Source organism: Rhinolophus sinicus, linkage group LG18, assembly GCF_036562045.2.
Source record: "Rhinolophus sinicus isolate RSC01 linkage group LG18, ASM3656204v1, whole genome shotgun sequence".
In the NCBI taxonomy this organism is placed as follows: domain Eukaryota; kingdom Metazoa; phylum Chordata; class Mammalia; order Chiroptera; family Rhinolophidae; genus Rhinolophus; species Rhinolophus sinicus.
Genome location: NC_133767.1, coordinates 5425134 through 5438470, shown reverse-complemented (window position 1 = coordinate 5438470; position 13337 = coordinate 5425134). Strand labels below are relative to the sequence as shown.

The window sequence follows — 13337 nt, the reverse complement described above, 5'->3', positions numbered from 1 at the left end:
TTTACATTTTTAAATGCCTATGTTTAAGACTATACATTTATTTACATCAAAACTTAAAAGTTTTGGTCTATGATACTCTCATGGTTCTCTAGGTCTAAATAATTTATGATTATCATTGTTATTTCCTTTTCCCCTCATGAGCTATTTAGATGTTTATTATTGATAATAACTTGTAAAGACTCTTGCTGCCAATTGCTAAATCATTTACTTAAAGAGCTGGGCGATTTTATACTTCCACAAGCCATGTGGATACCAAAATTGCCCCGGATGACATTTTAAAAACAACAACAAACATACAACCCATGTCCTATAGAGCCCCCGCCTCCCCTCCATACAAAATACAACACCTGTTCAGTGTAGGGAGTCAGTATAATAAAGAGACTAAGTCTGGATTCAAGTGCTTACCAGGCTACTTGATAAGTGTGGGACTTTGGACAAATAACACCTTAGTTTCGTCCTCTGTAAAATAAGGCCAACAAAACAGTATCTGTTTCACAGAGTTACTGGAAAGTGTTTAGCACCCAGCTGTGATTCAATAAATGTTACTTTTTTTTTTCAATGAAAGCTTCTTATTTTACTTTTTACTTTTAATGCTACCATGCTTTGTTAGTAAGATAAACCCCTGGGTTTCAAGACACTAAAGATCCACGTTCCAAACAGCTTTGCTATACTTGGGACCAAAATATTTTCATGTTTCTCTCAAATTCATGCAGACACATACAGTACGGCACACAGGCACCTGCAGACAAGAATATCTCATTTCATTATTCAAATTACACACACAGACGTAAAGGACAGAGATTCTCACAAGTACACACACTTAACCAAGCACAGAACCCACAGATCCAGGTCCGCACTCACGCTTCTGCACACTCCCCGCAAAGATGGATCCATCGCCCACAGAGACGCGCTCACAAATTCTACTCAAAACCTAGCAGCCTGTAGGCATATCACAAGTGCCAGCCCCATGCAAAACATCGCCACCGACTCTAGTATGGGTAGGGGGCTTGTTCTTCCTCTGGATTGGTTCTATTTTAGTTGTTTTTGTTGTTAGAGTTATCTACCCTCTTTTCTCTACCCAGCCCCCAAGCATCCACTGCGCATGCGCTCTGCATCCCGCCCCCTCTTGGGTACCAGTTGGTGCTCCCGAGCCCTGGCGGCGGAAGAGATGGAGCAGCGTCACGAGCGCCCGGCCCCTTAAAACGCTGCTGACTGGAGCCGCCTCCCTCCCTGCAGCCCGCAGTGGGGATGGAGTAAAGGGAGACCCATAGACCTGCCCGCGGGGATCAGCGATGGAGTTAAAGCAATCTTTGTCTACCCACCTTGAAGCTGAGAAGCCTCTGAGGCGGTATGGGGCGGTGGAGGAGACGGCGTGGAAAGCGGAGGGACTGGGGAGAAGTGAGTACTTCCGAGGAGGGAGGGTACGGTTGGGGATCTGTGCGCTGGAGGGGGTGGTCGCGGGAGTGCAGGGATTGTAGGGAGCGGATCAAGGGAAGCGCCCCCGCTCAGGGCTTTCAGCTCGGGGACGCGCAGCGCCGCGACGCGCTTTCCCGCGAACAAAAGGGGGATCCTCTGGGCTGGGCTGCACCCGGAGGCTCGGGAAATCGCAAGGCAGCGAGCTGGGAGCCTGGGTGGACTTGGGAGTCGGCTCCGTAAGCTCGCAGCTGGTGCTGGAAAGTAGGGTTTTTCCTGCAGCCGAGAGAGGAGGGTCGGTTCTGCCCAGGATGCGATAGGACGCTGGGCGGTTGGATCGTTCTTTAAAGCGCCGCGTCCCTGAAGAGGGGGGAGTGTCCGCTGTGCCTTTCCCCTCCACCGCGAGGTGCACACCTGAAATGCCCAGCATTTCTTCCCCGCCTTCTGGTTTTCGGGTAGGAGGGAAAGGGTTTGGGGAATGTTAACCCTGTGCACACCCTCTCCTTTCTCCCTGGACTCAATGCGAGTCTGCTTTGGGGACAATCCTAGAAGGCAGCTCTGAAGTCGACCGACTGTGTTTGCTCTTCTCTCTATGGTATTTGGGGGTCAACAACGTTTCCAAGTAAACCAAGGGTTTTTGTTTTTAACGAATAGGATACAGTAATTGAAACTCCTGAGTATAGAGGCAGCTGTGGGGCGGGGGGGAGCGCCAGGGTCACCAGCCCTCCCTGCAAACCCAGGGCACTTTCCAGTGCCCCTGCCCTGGCATTGCTTGCTCTAGATGGTGCCTCCTGCTGGGCAGGGAAAAGACCTCTCGCCCTTCTCAAGGACCCTCAGCTTCCTGCCTTGGTGCTGGGTAACCGTGCTCAGCACCAATCTTAGAGCTGGACCTAAGTGTTGTGAATGTGCTTTTTTCATGTCTTTCCCGGGTAGCACATTTTGTGTGTGTGTGTGTGTGTGCGCGCGTGCGTGTGCGCGCACACACGCACACTTTCTTCATACCTGTAATGACAAATTCAGAAAATCTTCCTAGAATGGCTCAGCTGCGTTCTGGTTCTCATGGGTTCAAGTTGAAATCACAACTGCCTGAGTTCTGTGCCTGGAACCCACAGCGCTCCCAACCTCTCTCCTTTTCTTTTCTTTCTTCTTTTTAAATCTGGGTCTTTCCCTCTGTTTCATCTTTTCAAAACCCTTCGGCTTTGGTACTTTGGCATGACATCAGGGCTGAGGGTCTCTGCTTCCTATGAGCTCACAGTGATGCCCACAATGGATGCCTTGTATTGATAGTGTCATGAGCCAGGTCCTATGTAAGAACTTCAGATGCACCATTTTATTCAATCCCCACAACAACCTGCCGAAGTGAATATCACGACTCCCCTACATAGATGGGAAAACTAGGGTTTGCTAGGTAATGTGACTAAAGTGGCAGGGCCAGGATTCAAACCCTGGTCTGTTGGACCCCAGAGCCCTTTTCTGCTTTTAACATGAAGGTTTATTGCTTTCGTGTTTTCAGGAAGCTTTCTAAATCTGTCGAGAGACTCCCACAACACATTCAGTGATTTCATAAGCATGTGGCAGCTCCGTTGGTCTCGGAGGCTCACAGGCTTGAAGGAATGCTAGGTCCATGCAGAGTAGGAGCTGTGTTCAGAGAAGCCCTGGGTTTGAGTCCTGGCTCTGTCCCCTCCTGGCTCTGTGATGACTTCAGGCTCTGAAACGGAGGTAAGAATAGTTACCTACCTTGTAGCTTAATTGTGAATATTCAGTAAGATGATGTGTGGAGAGCTTAAGGTAAGTGCTTAATACACATTGGCAGCTTTGATTATTTTATGACTGCATCTGTAAAAGGAATCTGCTTTTATCCTTTGCAAGGAATTGCATAAAGCAGCACCCTAGATTAAAACTGCAGTGTTGTTCAGTTCCTTAATAATTTCCCTTATAGCTTTTTATTTTCTCACCATTTTATTAGGAAAATTTTGAAACGTACAGAAAAAATTGCAGTGAACACCCAATTTATAGGCTTTGAGCTCCTGACATTTTTGTTCTTCTGAGTCTTAGGCTGCAAACTGTTAGAAGTCAGGTAGAAAGGCTTTTTTATCCTCTGTTCTAAGCCATCAAAGACTCTGACTCCTGCTTCCTATTCAAATGCAGGACTACAGTTTCTGATCTGCTTTGGCGTGGATCCCCAAATCTGCTCTTTTTTCCTTTTTACCTATTCAGACTTGAAATCTTCTTACAGCACTGATCTAGAGTCCCACTTTTGAGTTTCACCTCTGGGGTTGTTACATTTAGCATGGTTTGCTGTCTGCAGCTTGGCATTTTTTGATTAAAAGTAGCCTAATTGGAACTCCCTCTCAGCTCCTCATGGAATCTGTGGATCCATCCCATAACATCTGGGGCCTCCATTTATGTATTAATGAAGTGTGGAAATTAGTACTGGTGATTCTGTGGCATAACAGTTGTCAAGTCAACGTTGCAATGTGTGAAATGCTGGAGAAAGAGAGGCCCATTAAACAGAAGACATGCCCTGTTTAACTTCTATGCATATTTAAATATTGTATGTTGAATACTGAGTGTTTGTTACTGAAAAAAAAAAAGGGGGAAAAGATTGTGGAACTGGTCGTTTTTAGTTAAGGTTGTATTAACTGCTATCTTTAGTTTTAACTATAGTTGTTAGGTAGAAGATATATATAGTAGAGTAGCAAAGAATGGGGGTTTTGAAATCAGGTGAAGTGGGTTCAAACGAGCTCTAACACTTTGTTGCTTTGTAACCCTGGGAAAATTACTGAACCTCTCTGTGCATCAGTTACTTCATCTGTAAAATGGGAGTATGTTGGTTTGAAACCTTGGGAGCTTCCTGGGTTGAATCTGAAACTGGCCTCCATACACCAAGGACAAGGGAAGACTGGAGAAAAAGGCGGACCAGTCCAGAATGGTAGGTGGCAAGTTTAATAAGCAAGGGAACTTGCCAACAAGGCTCGTCTTGGGCACCACGAGATGAGTAGATCTCTGTGCCCACCTGTCGCGTTCAGCGCAACACAGGCAGTGAGAGAACAAGAAGGGGTGGCGAAGGTTAAGAAAGAAACAGAAATCAAGAAAGTTTTGAAACAGGGGCCAAGGGTCTCACAGCCTCAAAGGACTGAGAGCCCCGAATCGGGCCACCTTGTGGCTTTTATTGATGCACATACAAGAAAGTAGCATTGTTTTTTCTATGGTCTATGAGTCTCATACACCGTACCAGAAAACTGGTTCAAACCAATCATCCTTGCCTGCCGAAAGTCCCATGATGTATTATATTTGTTTGTACCTCCCCAGGGGACGAAACTTTTATGCTGAAACTTGCTGAGATGGAGAACTGATGTTATCACATCTAGAATCACTTCCCAAGCAGGTTGTGGGAAAGAATACAGCCACAGAGGCAGAAGTTCTCCTTAGACGGGGGAATGGCTGGCTAGCCAATGATGGGTAAGATTCCTCAAGAGAGGAACGACCTAAGACAGGCACAGTCGTGTGGGGAGCACCAGGAGAACTCACGAGGTCGATAGTGAACTCTCCTGGTGGCCCCCCACGCGGCTGTGCCTGTCTTAGGTCGTTCCTCTCTTGGGGAATCTTACCCGTCATTGACTAGCCAGCCATTCTTTGGGGCCAAACAAGGAGACATAAGGTGTAAGCACAAAGGTGAAGCAAAGTCCCTGAAAGGATTAGTCTCACAGACTCTTCTTTCTTTTTAGGGGTAGACACGAGGGGACAGCCAGGCAGGCAGCTGCGTGACAACACCCACCTGCCAAAATCTTACCATGTTTCCCCCAAAATAAGACCTAACCGGAAAAGAAGTCCTAGCATGATTTTTAAGGATGACATCCCCTGAACATAAGCCCTAATGTGTCTTTTGGAGCAAAAAATTAATATAAGACCCGGTCTTATTTTGGGGGACACACAGTAAAAGTGTATACAGAGGCCTTAATGGGGTTCAGGCATGTGTACCATCCAGATGGTCTCAACAACTTCCTGTCTCAAGGCTGCGTCCTTGGAACAGCTCCTGCGATGGGAACGGGGGGCAGAGCACATTTCAAGCACAGAGGAAGAGATGAAGAGCCTCCAATTGCCCCTGTCCAGCTCGTGGGTCAACCAGTGGTCACGTCCTCTCAATGACTTCCTCCAACAGAATAGTAATAGTAAGGACCACTTCTGGCCATTGGGAGGATTAGATGAGATAATGTACCTAAAGCATTTATCACAGTGCCTGGAATACTGGACGTGCTCAATCAGTGTTGAATGGTTGTCATAATAGACATAAGTGGATGGTGCCCAGTAGTGCAGGAGATTATTCCAAGCTTGCTAGTCAGTTTTTCCTTGCATCCATGTTTGTGTGTGTGTGCGTGTGTGTGTGTGTGTGTGTGTGTGTAAATTCTAGATAATGATTCTGTACATACTGTCTTCTTCCTCATGGGAATTTGTGGGGAATGACTTGTGAACCCTTGAAAGCCACCTGGTATTTTCTCATTTGAGAAAGATTCTAAGAAGTTGTTCCCACCTGCCTTTGACAGCATTTTTCTGCTATCAGTGATTTTTTTTTTTTTCCCTTTACTCAGTTGGAAAATCTATAGTGACATTTCAGTGTGGTCAGATGTATAAAAATACTGCTTTCAACCAACTGTAATTAACTCAGGAAGACACAAAGACACGTTGCCTTTCGACAAAGCACAGAGCCCTTTAAAAGCACAGTTGTTGGTGGTTGTGGCCACTTCTTGATAAGTTTGAATGTTCCTTAAAGGATGGTTAAGATTTTGGATGGGGGAAGAAGGGGGGGAGATGCCATGAGAGGTCACAGCATTAGCAAAAGCATAGATATAGAGATAAATGTGCTGTGAGTAGGAGATTGGAATAAAGTGGAAAGCTCAAACAACAATCTTACTGTGAGCCCAGGAGAGATGACTGTTATTTAAAAGTCCAGGGATGTGGACTGATTTTCACGCGGATCAATGTTTCAGGTTTAATAAACAGCATAGAGACTGAAAGAATATGAATTGCTGGCAATCTATATAATAGGTTCTTGGGAAAGATTTCGTGTTACTTTCATCTGTTTGCTTAAATATGCTAATTTTTTTTTTTTTTTTGGTATTACATGTATTTCTTTTTTTTCTTATTACAGAAGTAGTGCATGCACTTAAAAAATTCAAATTCATCTGACATATAAAAATAAAAGGTGAAAAATAACCATAATCTGCTCTTCCACCCCCATTTATTCATCCAATAAATTGGTATTGAGTGCAGTGTTTTAGGGGCTGTGGATACCGTGTGGAGCAAGACAGACAAGGTTCCTGTCCCTATGGAGCTTCTATTTAGGGAAAGGGGAGATGAGCTAGGAGTGAAGGTATCGGATAAGACATAGGCAAACAAATAATGTAGTTCAGGTAATAAACGTTACATGGAAATGAATAGAGGAGAGAGATTTTCCATCCGGTGGTCAGGAAATGCTTCTCTAAGGAGGTGACATTTTGCCACGTAAATGTCAGAGATCCAGGTAGCAAATACAAAGGCTCTTAGTGTGTTAGAGGAAGAGACAGAAGGCCAGGGAGGCTGGAACACAGACAGTTAGGGAAGAGAGTGGCGGTGAATCAGAGAGAAGCCAGACTGGGTGAGGCCTTATGGGTGATAGTGAAAAAAAAACACAACAGTGTGTATTTTATTAACATTTCAGGAGAAGCTGCTAATGATTGTTAAGCCCGAGGCTAACATGAGCTCGTTTTTTTTGTTTTTAAAAGGTCACATGGAAGCTGAATGGAGAGAGAATAAGGCCCGAGAGGCCAGAATTGATCATTGTAATAAACCCTTTGCCAGTCCCTGGTTTCTTCCTGATCTGTCCCATTTTGGGTTAGTGAAAGGAGTTTCCTTAGTGTGAAAGGTGTGGCAAGAAGTCAAGGCCGCGGGGGTTGCCTTCTGGGAAACTAAGCACTGGGATGTGATTTAGGAGACGTGACAGTCTCTGCACTGGGCCTGGACAGGCAACTGGCTAACTTACTGCAGGAACTATAATAGCAGGAATGTGGAGGTTATGAATATGATGGTATCTAATATATTCTTTAAACAAACCCAGTTATTTACATTTCTTGTTCATAACTTTTAAGTTTCATTTTTGCAAGCATTTCTTCCTTATGTGTTAACTGAAGGAAAAATCCATTGTGTCTATTCTTGGTCTCTGATTAATTATTAAGTACTTATTAATAATAATAGTAGTTAATGAGTCTTAGCTATGAACTTGAGCTTATTAAATTCTCATAACAAGTCTAGGTATGTGGAATTCTTATTCTCCTTTTTACAGATGGGAAAACTGAGGCCTAAGGAGGTTAAGAAACTTGCTGAAGGTCACAAAGCTAGTAGGTGGCAGAGCTGGAGCCTGACTCTAGCCCCCTCTGACTCTAAAGGTCTGTGGCTCCTGGCACAGTGCTAGATGCTGCAGAGGCAGAGATGGAATAAGACCCAGCCCCCACTCTTAAGGAGCTTACAGATTTGGGGAGCGTGGGGACACGGATGTGAAGAACACCATAATTTATAATACCTGTACAATGAAACAAACACTAAAGGTCCAGGTGGGAAACGAGAAGAAGGGATTGGCTGTTCCTGAGGGACTCCCACGTGACAGCAAGGAGGAGTGTCTGCTCTGGTCCTGAAGGCTAGGCAGGGTTTTACTACATGAAGGCAGGAGAGAAGGGCATTTCAGGTGAGCTGCCAGTTTAAATACATCAGCATCGGCGTTGCCCACTCTCTCTTTCAGTAGGGTTTAGACAGGTGCAGGGATTCTGGGTTTGGGAGGACTAATAATAATAATGACGCTTTACATTCTATAGCACTTTGCAATTTACACTTCTGTGTGTTCTCGTTTACTCTTGCCAAGAAATGGCAAAGAGCAGGAGTTGTCGTGCCCCCTTAGAAGTGGAGAAACAGGGTAAGGACTCACCGCAGGGTACGGGTAGAGCTGGAAAGGACTGGGCAAGGACACAACAGTCCAGGCTGCCCTAGGCCAGGGCTTCCCGGGGCATTGTGATTTGAAGAACACATGAACAACTGCGTTACAAGATGGTAACAAAAATGTCTAGATTGCCTAAAATCCAAACTGGAAAATGGCCACAATGCATGACACTCATTATTGTGTTCATTTTAAATTCCCAAACAGGTAAGTCAGTCGTTCGTCTCCTTGTCTATCACTCATTCACTCACGCATTCAGTACATACCGGGTTTCCCCGAAAATAAGAGCTAGCTGGACAATCAGCTCTAATGCGTCTTTTGGAGCTAAAGTTAATATAAGACCAGGTCTTATATTATAGTAAAATAAGACTCGGTATTATATTATATTACACAAAGTCTTATAGTAAAAGACCAGGTCTTATATTAATTTTTGCTCCCAAAGACGCATTAGAGCTGATGGTCCGGCTGGGTCTTACTTTCAGGGAAACGTGGTAGTAACTGACATTATATGCCAGGTATCCTGCTAAGCCCTTAAGAGTACAGGGTCACTTGGAGTAAGATGTGTCTAGTGCCTGCCTTCAGGTGATTTCAGATCTGTTGGTAAAGTTAGAACTACTGTATGATCCAACAATCCATTTCTGGGTGGACATCCAAAGGAAATGAAAACAGGGTTATCGAAGTGATATCTGCACCGCCATGTTCATTGCAGCATTATTCCCAATAGCCAAGACATGGAAACAACCTAAGTGTCCATAAATGGATGAATGGATAAAGATGTGGACACACACACAGACGCGCACACACACACACACACACACACACACGCACACACACACAGGAATATTATTAAACCACGAGAAAGAAGGAAATCCTGTCATTTGCAACAACATGGATGGACCTTGAGGACATTATGAGAAGTGAAATAAGTCGAGAAATACAGGTACTGCGTGGTATCACTAATATGTGGAATCTAAAGAAAAAGTTAAAAGTCAACCTATAGGAACAGAGTAGAGAAGTAGTTGCCGGAATCTAGGGGATGAGCGAAATAGGAGGAGTTGGTACAAAAGGGTACAAACTATCAGTTTTAAGATGAATAAGGTCTGAGCAGCTAATATATGACATGGTGACGACAGTTGATAACACTGTATTGTATAATTGAAATTTGCTAAGAGAGCAGATCTTAAATGTGATTCTCACACAAACAGAGGTAAATATGTGAGCTGATGGATGTGTTAATTAACTTGATGGGGGAAACTTTTCATAATACATATATCAAATCACCACTGTGTACACTTTAAATATCTTAAAATTGTATTTGTCCATTATACCTCAGTAAAGCTGAAAAAGAAAAAAGGGTCTCCTGGGAGCAGTCCCTGTGTCCAATAAAGAAAACTAAAGAACCAAGAGAGGCTGCTGGCCCCCCCAGTTCCTTCAGAGACAGAATTCAGGTCAGTTTGCTGACCCTAATGCCCTCTTAGCTAAATATTGTCCAGAGATTAATTCGGTTGTTTTGCTACAGACGAGTTTTTGCAGGCCCTTGAGAAGAGGAGTTCTAATAGGGTCAAACCAAGTGTTATGTGCTGACCTGAGGGCAATGATTTAATTCTCTTTCTGCCAGTGCCATGACCACAGAAACCCTGTGTGTCATATTCACTGCTGAATGCTGGGGCCCGGCATCTACCGCACCGCACTGCCCGGCACTTAGAAGCCTCTCATCCAGTCAGTAGTTGCCGAATGGGGTGGCTGTTAATCCACAAAGACTTAGGTGGGAATGATTTAATCAGGTGTTTCATAAACCTTCGATATCATCAAACTGAAAAATAAAGTTAGCTGGAGTCTTGGTCTCAATCACCTGCCCGTCTCCTGGTTTAGATGGCTTGTTCCTGATGCTATAGTTTGATTAGCATTCTTGCTTTGCTGCTTCGAGGAAAAGACTTGAGATTTTCAGATCCGCTACAAAGCAACGGGAATAGGTACCATTATTGCAAACTGGCAGTGCATGGAGAATGCTGTGATGGGTGCAGGCTGGGCGAGGTGTTTCACCTGTACCACAGCTCCTTGATTCTTAGATGTCAGGAAAGTCGGGGCCCACCACTCACAGTCAAGCACTCCTTTCCAGAACAACAGAAACAAAAGCCGGCATGGCCACAGTAAATGTACTGGTCCATTAAAAGGCCTTTTCATTTCGTGCAGAGAACAGAGTCGTCTTTGACACTGCTGCTGGAACTGTTGAGTGCCTTTTGGGAAAGCAATTAGGTAGCATCTATTCAAATTTAAAATTCTCGTATGCTTTGACCCTGCAGACCAACTCCTGGGGCTCTATCCAATAGAAATAAAAACACCAGTATACAAAGACATATGTGCAAAAGGAAAAAAAAAAAAAAAGACACAGTGTGAGGGCCCATCAGTAGTAGAACAGTTGAATAAATTATTGTTGATTTACTATGAAATGTTATGGAACCATTAAAAAGAGATAAATTAGAACAATAACAGTTGTTTTAGAAGTATTACTGAGGGGAAAAAATGAGTTCCAAGAAAATGTATGTAACAGGATCTCATTTTTGTAAAACAAAATTCTCTGTTTTTCTGTCTCTAGCACATATATTGATGCATCCGTGTGTATGTGTGTGTATGTTTGTGATTTTTTTAGTATGGAGGAAAACATGGAAGAATGCATTGCAACTTGTTGCCATGGGCTACCTGGGGGAAGGGGAGGGGCACAGGGCTGATGTGAGCGGCACAGAGAGGAGGGGACAATGGAGAGCCAAACAAAAAAGGAAATTAAAAGATTTAACTAGAAACAATAATCCATTTATCCATTTATGTTAAATTATGTATTTGTGGAATGGGGTAAGGGGCGTGCAAACTTTAGAAATGGTAAAATGTGGGAGGAAAAATGCAGGTCTCAGAATTGAGATACAGTTTTATCTGATTTAATCTAACCATAACCCTATAAGACAATGCATTGTTTATCTGTGTGTATATCTGTGTATATGTGTGTGTGTGTTGTGTGTGTTTATGTAATTCCAGAAGCAGGGAGATGAAAATCTTGCCACATTAATCAATAGAGAAGGGATATGAATCTAGGACTGTCTGGTTAAAAAGTTCATACCTTTCCCTCTACAGTGATTTGCAAGCTTCCATCTATATTCAGTTCCATTGGCATTCCATATTTTTAAAAGGCGAAAGTATCTGATATAGTTTGTGAGGCTCTGTTTCAAATATCTAGGTCATCACAGTGCTGACCTTTCTCATCTAGACCTTGTCTCATTGCAGTTCCCACTTGCCAACTTTTTCCTGGGGGTTTTCAGGGTTGGAGAATGAAACAACTTATTCGCCATAATCCAGGTCTCAGAGATAAATTTGGGAAATAGGCAATAATGAGTAGAGGAAGGGACAAGCCGATGTTTCCTTCACTCATGTTTTTCTTCTGTGTTTATACCCCTGTGTCTTAGTTCAGGGAGTTGTAACAGAAGACCATAAACCGGGTGGCTTATAAACCACAGGAACGTATATCTCACCGTTGCAGAGGCTGGAAGTCCAAGATCAAGGTGCTGGCAGATTCAGTGCCTGGTTCATGGACTGTCTTGTAGCTGTGCCCTCCATGTGAGGGAGCTCTCTGGGGTCTGTTAGAAAGGCACTCACCCCATTCCTGAAGGCCCCACCCACATGACCTAATTACTTCCCAAAGGCCCCACCTTCTAATACCATCACCTTGGGGGTTAGATTTAAATGTATGAATTTAGGGGGGAACATAAACACTTAGTCTTTATCACCCTCCTTAGTCCAGGATAGAATTCAGACAGCTGAAAGCCGGAGCTTTGCCCAGTCCCTACTCCAGGGCTGAAATGCTTTTTTAGCAAGTGGCTCTTACAAGGTGGCTGTCATTTTGACAAGGAACAAAATTGCTTAAATTATTTCCCTTTTGGTTCCCTTTGGTTCTTCCACACCCAGCAGCCCAGGTGAGACCATGTCACCCACACCGTGTTTGCAGGGTTTGTGAGCACTGGATCCAACCATCTTCATCCTGTTCAAATAGACAAAGGGAAGGTGTCCTCAGAGCACATCTGTTGAGGTAAAAGTCACGTACCATAAAATTAACCCTCAATCATCTTAAAATGTGCAATTCAGTGGCATTTAGTTTCTTTACAGTGTGCAACCATCACCTCTACCTAATTCCAAGACAGTCTTCACCCTAAAGGAAAGCCCGGTACCCATTAAACAGCCCCTCCCCATACACCCTTCCCCCAGTCCCTGGCAACTACTACTTTTTGTCTCTGTGATGGATTTACCTCTTCTGGATGTTCCATATAAATGGAATCATATACTTTGTGATCTTTTGTGTCTGGCTGCTTTCACTGAGCCTAATGTTTTTGAGGTTCATCCACATTTTTGCATCCGTCAGGATTTCATTCCTTTTAATGGCTGAATAGTGTTCCACTGATGAATATACCGCCTTTTGTGTGTTCATTCATCAGTTGATGAGCATTTGGGTTGTTTCTACCTTTTGGCTGTTGTCGGTAATGCTGCTGTAAACACTGGTGAACACACATTTTTTTGAGTGCCTGTCTTTTAATTATTTTGGGTCTGTACGTAGGAGTGGAATTCTGAGCCATGAGGTAATTTTATGTTTAACTTTTTGAGGAAGATACAGAGATTTTTTGACTTCCACATTCTCTGGCAATTCACCCTTTCTCTAATCCTTTTCTTTGTTCTGTCTTCCCTTGAAGTTTATACTTTCAAGTAGATAGAGAAAGAGAGTTTGGGAAGGTGGTTTCTTGTAGTAATTAAATACATGGATTCTTAATTAGGAGTCAGGCTGCTAGGGTTCAAAGCTCACCTCTACCACTAACTGGTTGATCTTAGGGCAGCTGTGTAACCCCCTGGGGCCTTCATTTGTTCCTCTGTAGGGATGATAATAATAATTCGCACCTTACAGGGATGTGTTGAGGACTACGTG

General features: G+C 43.8%; 2 protein-coding genes across 2 annotated transcripts in view; both read left to right on the top strand.

Moving 5' to 3' along the window:
- The window catches only part of BMERB1 (bMERB domain containing 1), a 100281-nt gene that overhangs the window by 23853 nt on the left and 63091 nt on the right, over nucleotides 1–13337 (top strand). The window contains exon 2 of the mRNA XM_019710393.2: nucleotides 1083–1398. Within this exon, the coding sequence (XP_019565952.1) occupies nucleotides 1293–1398 (106 nt within the window). The 5' untranslated portion in view covers nucleotides 1083–1292. The remainder of the gene's footprint in view (nucleotides 1–1082; nucleotides 1399–13337) is intronic.
- MPV17L (MPV17 mitochondrial inner membrane protein like) overlaps nucleotides 1–13337 on the top strand; it is an 86816-nt gene that overhangs the window by 34968 nt on the left and 38511 nt on the right. The gene's annotated exons all lie outside the window — the stretch shown is intronic.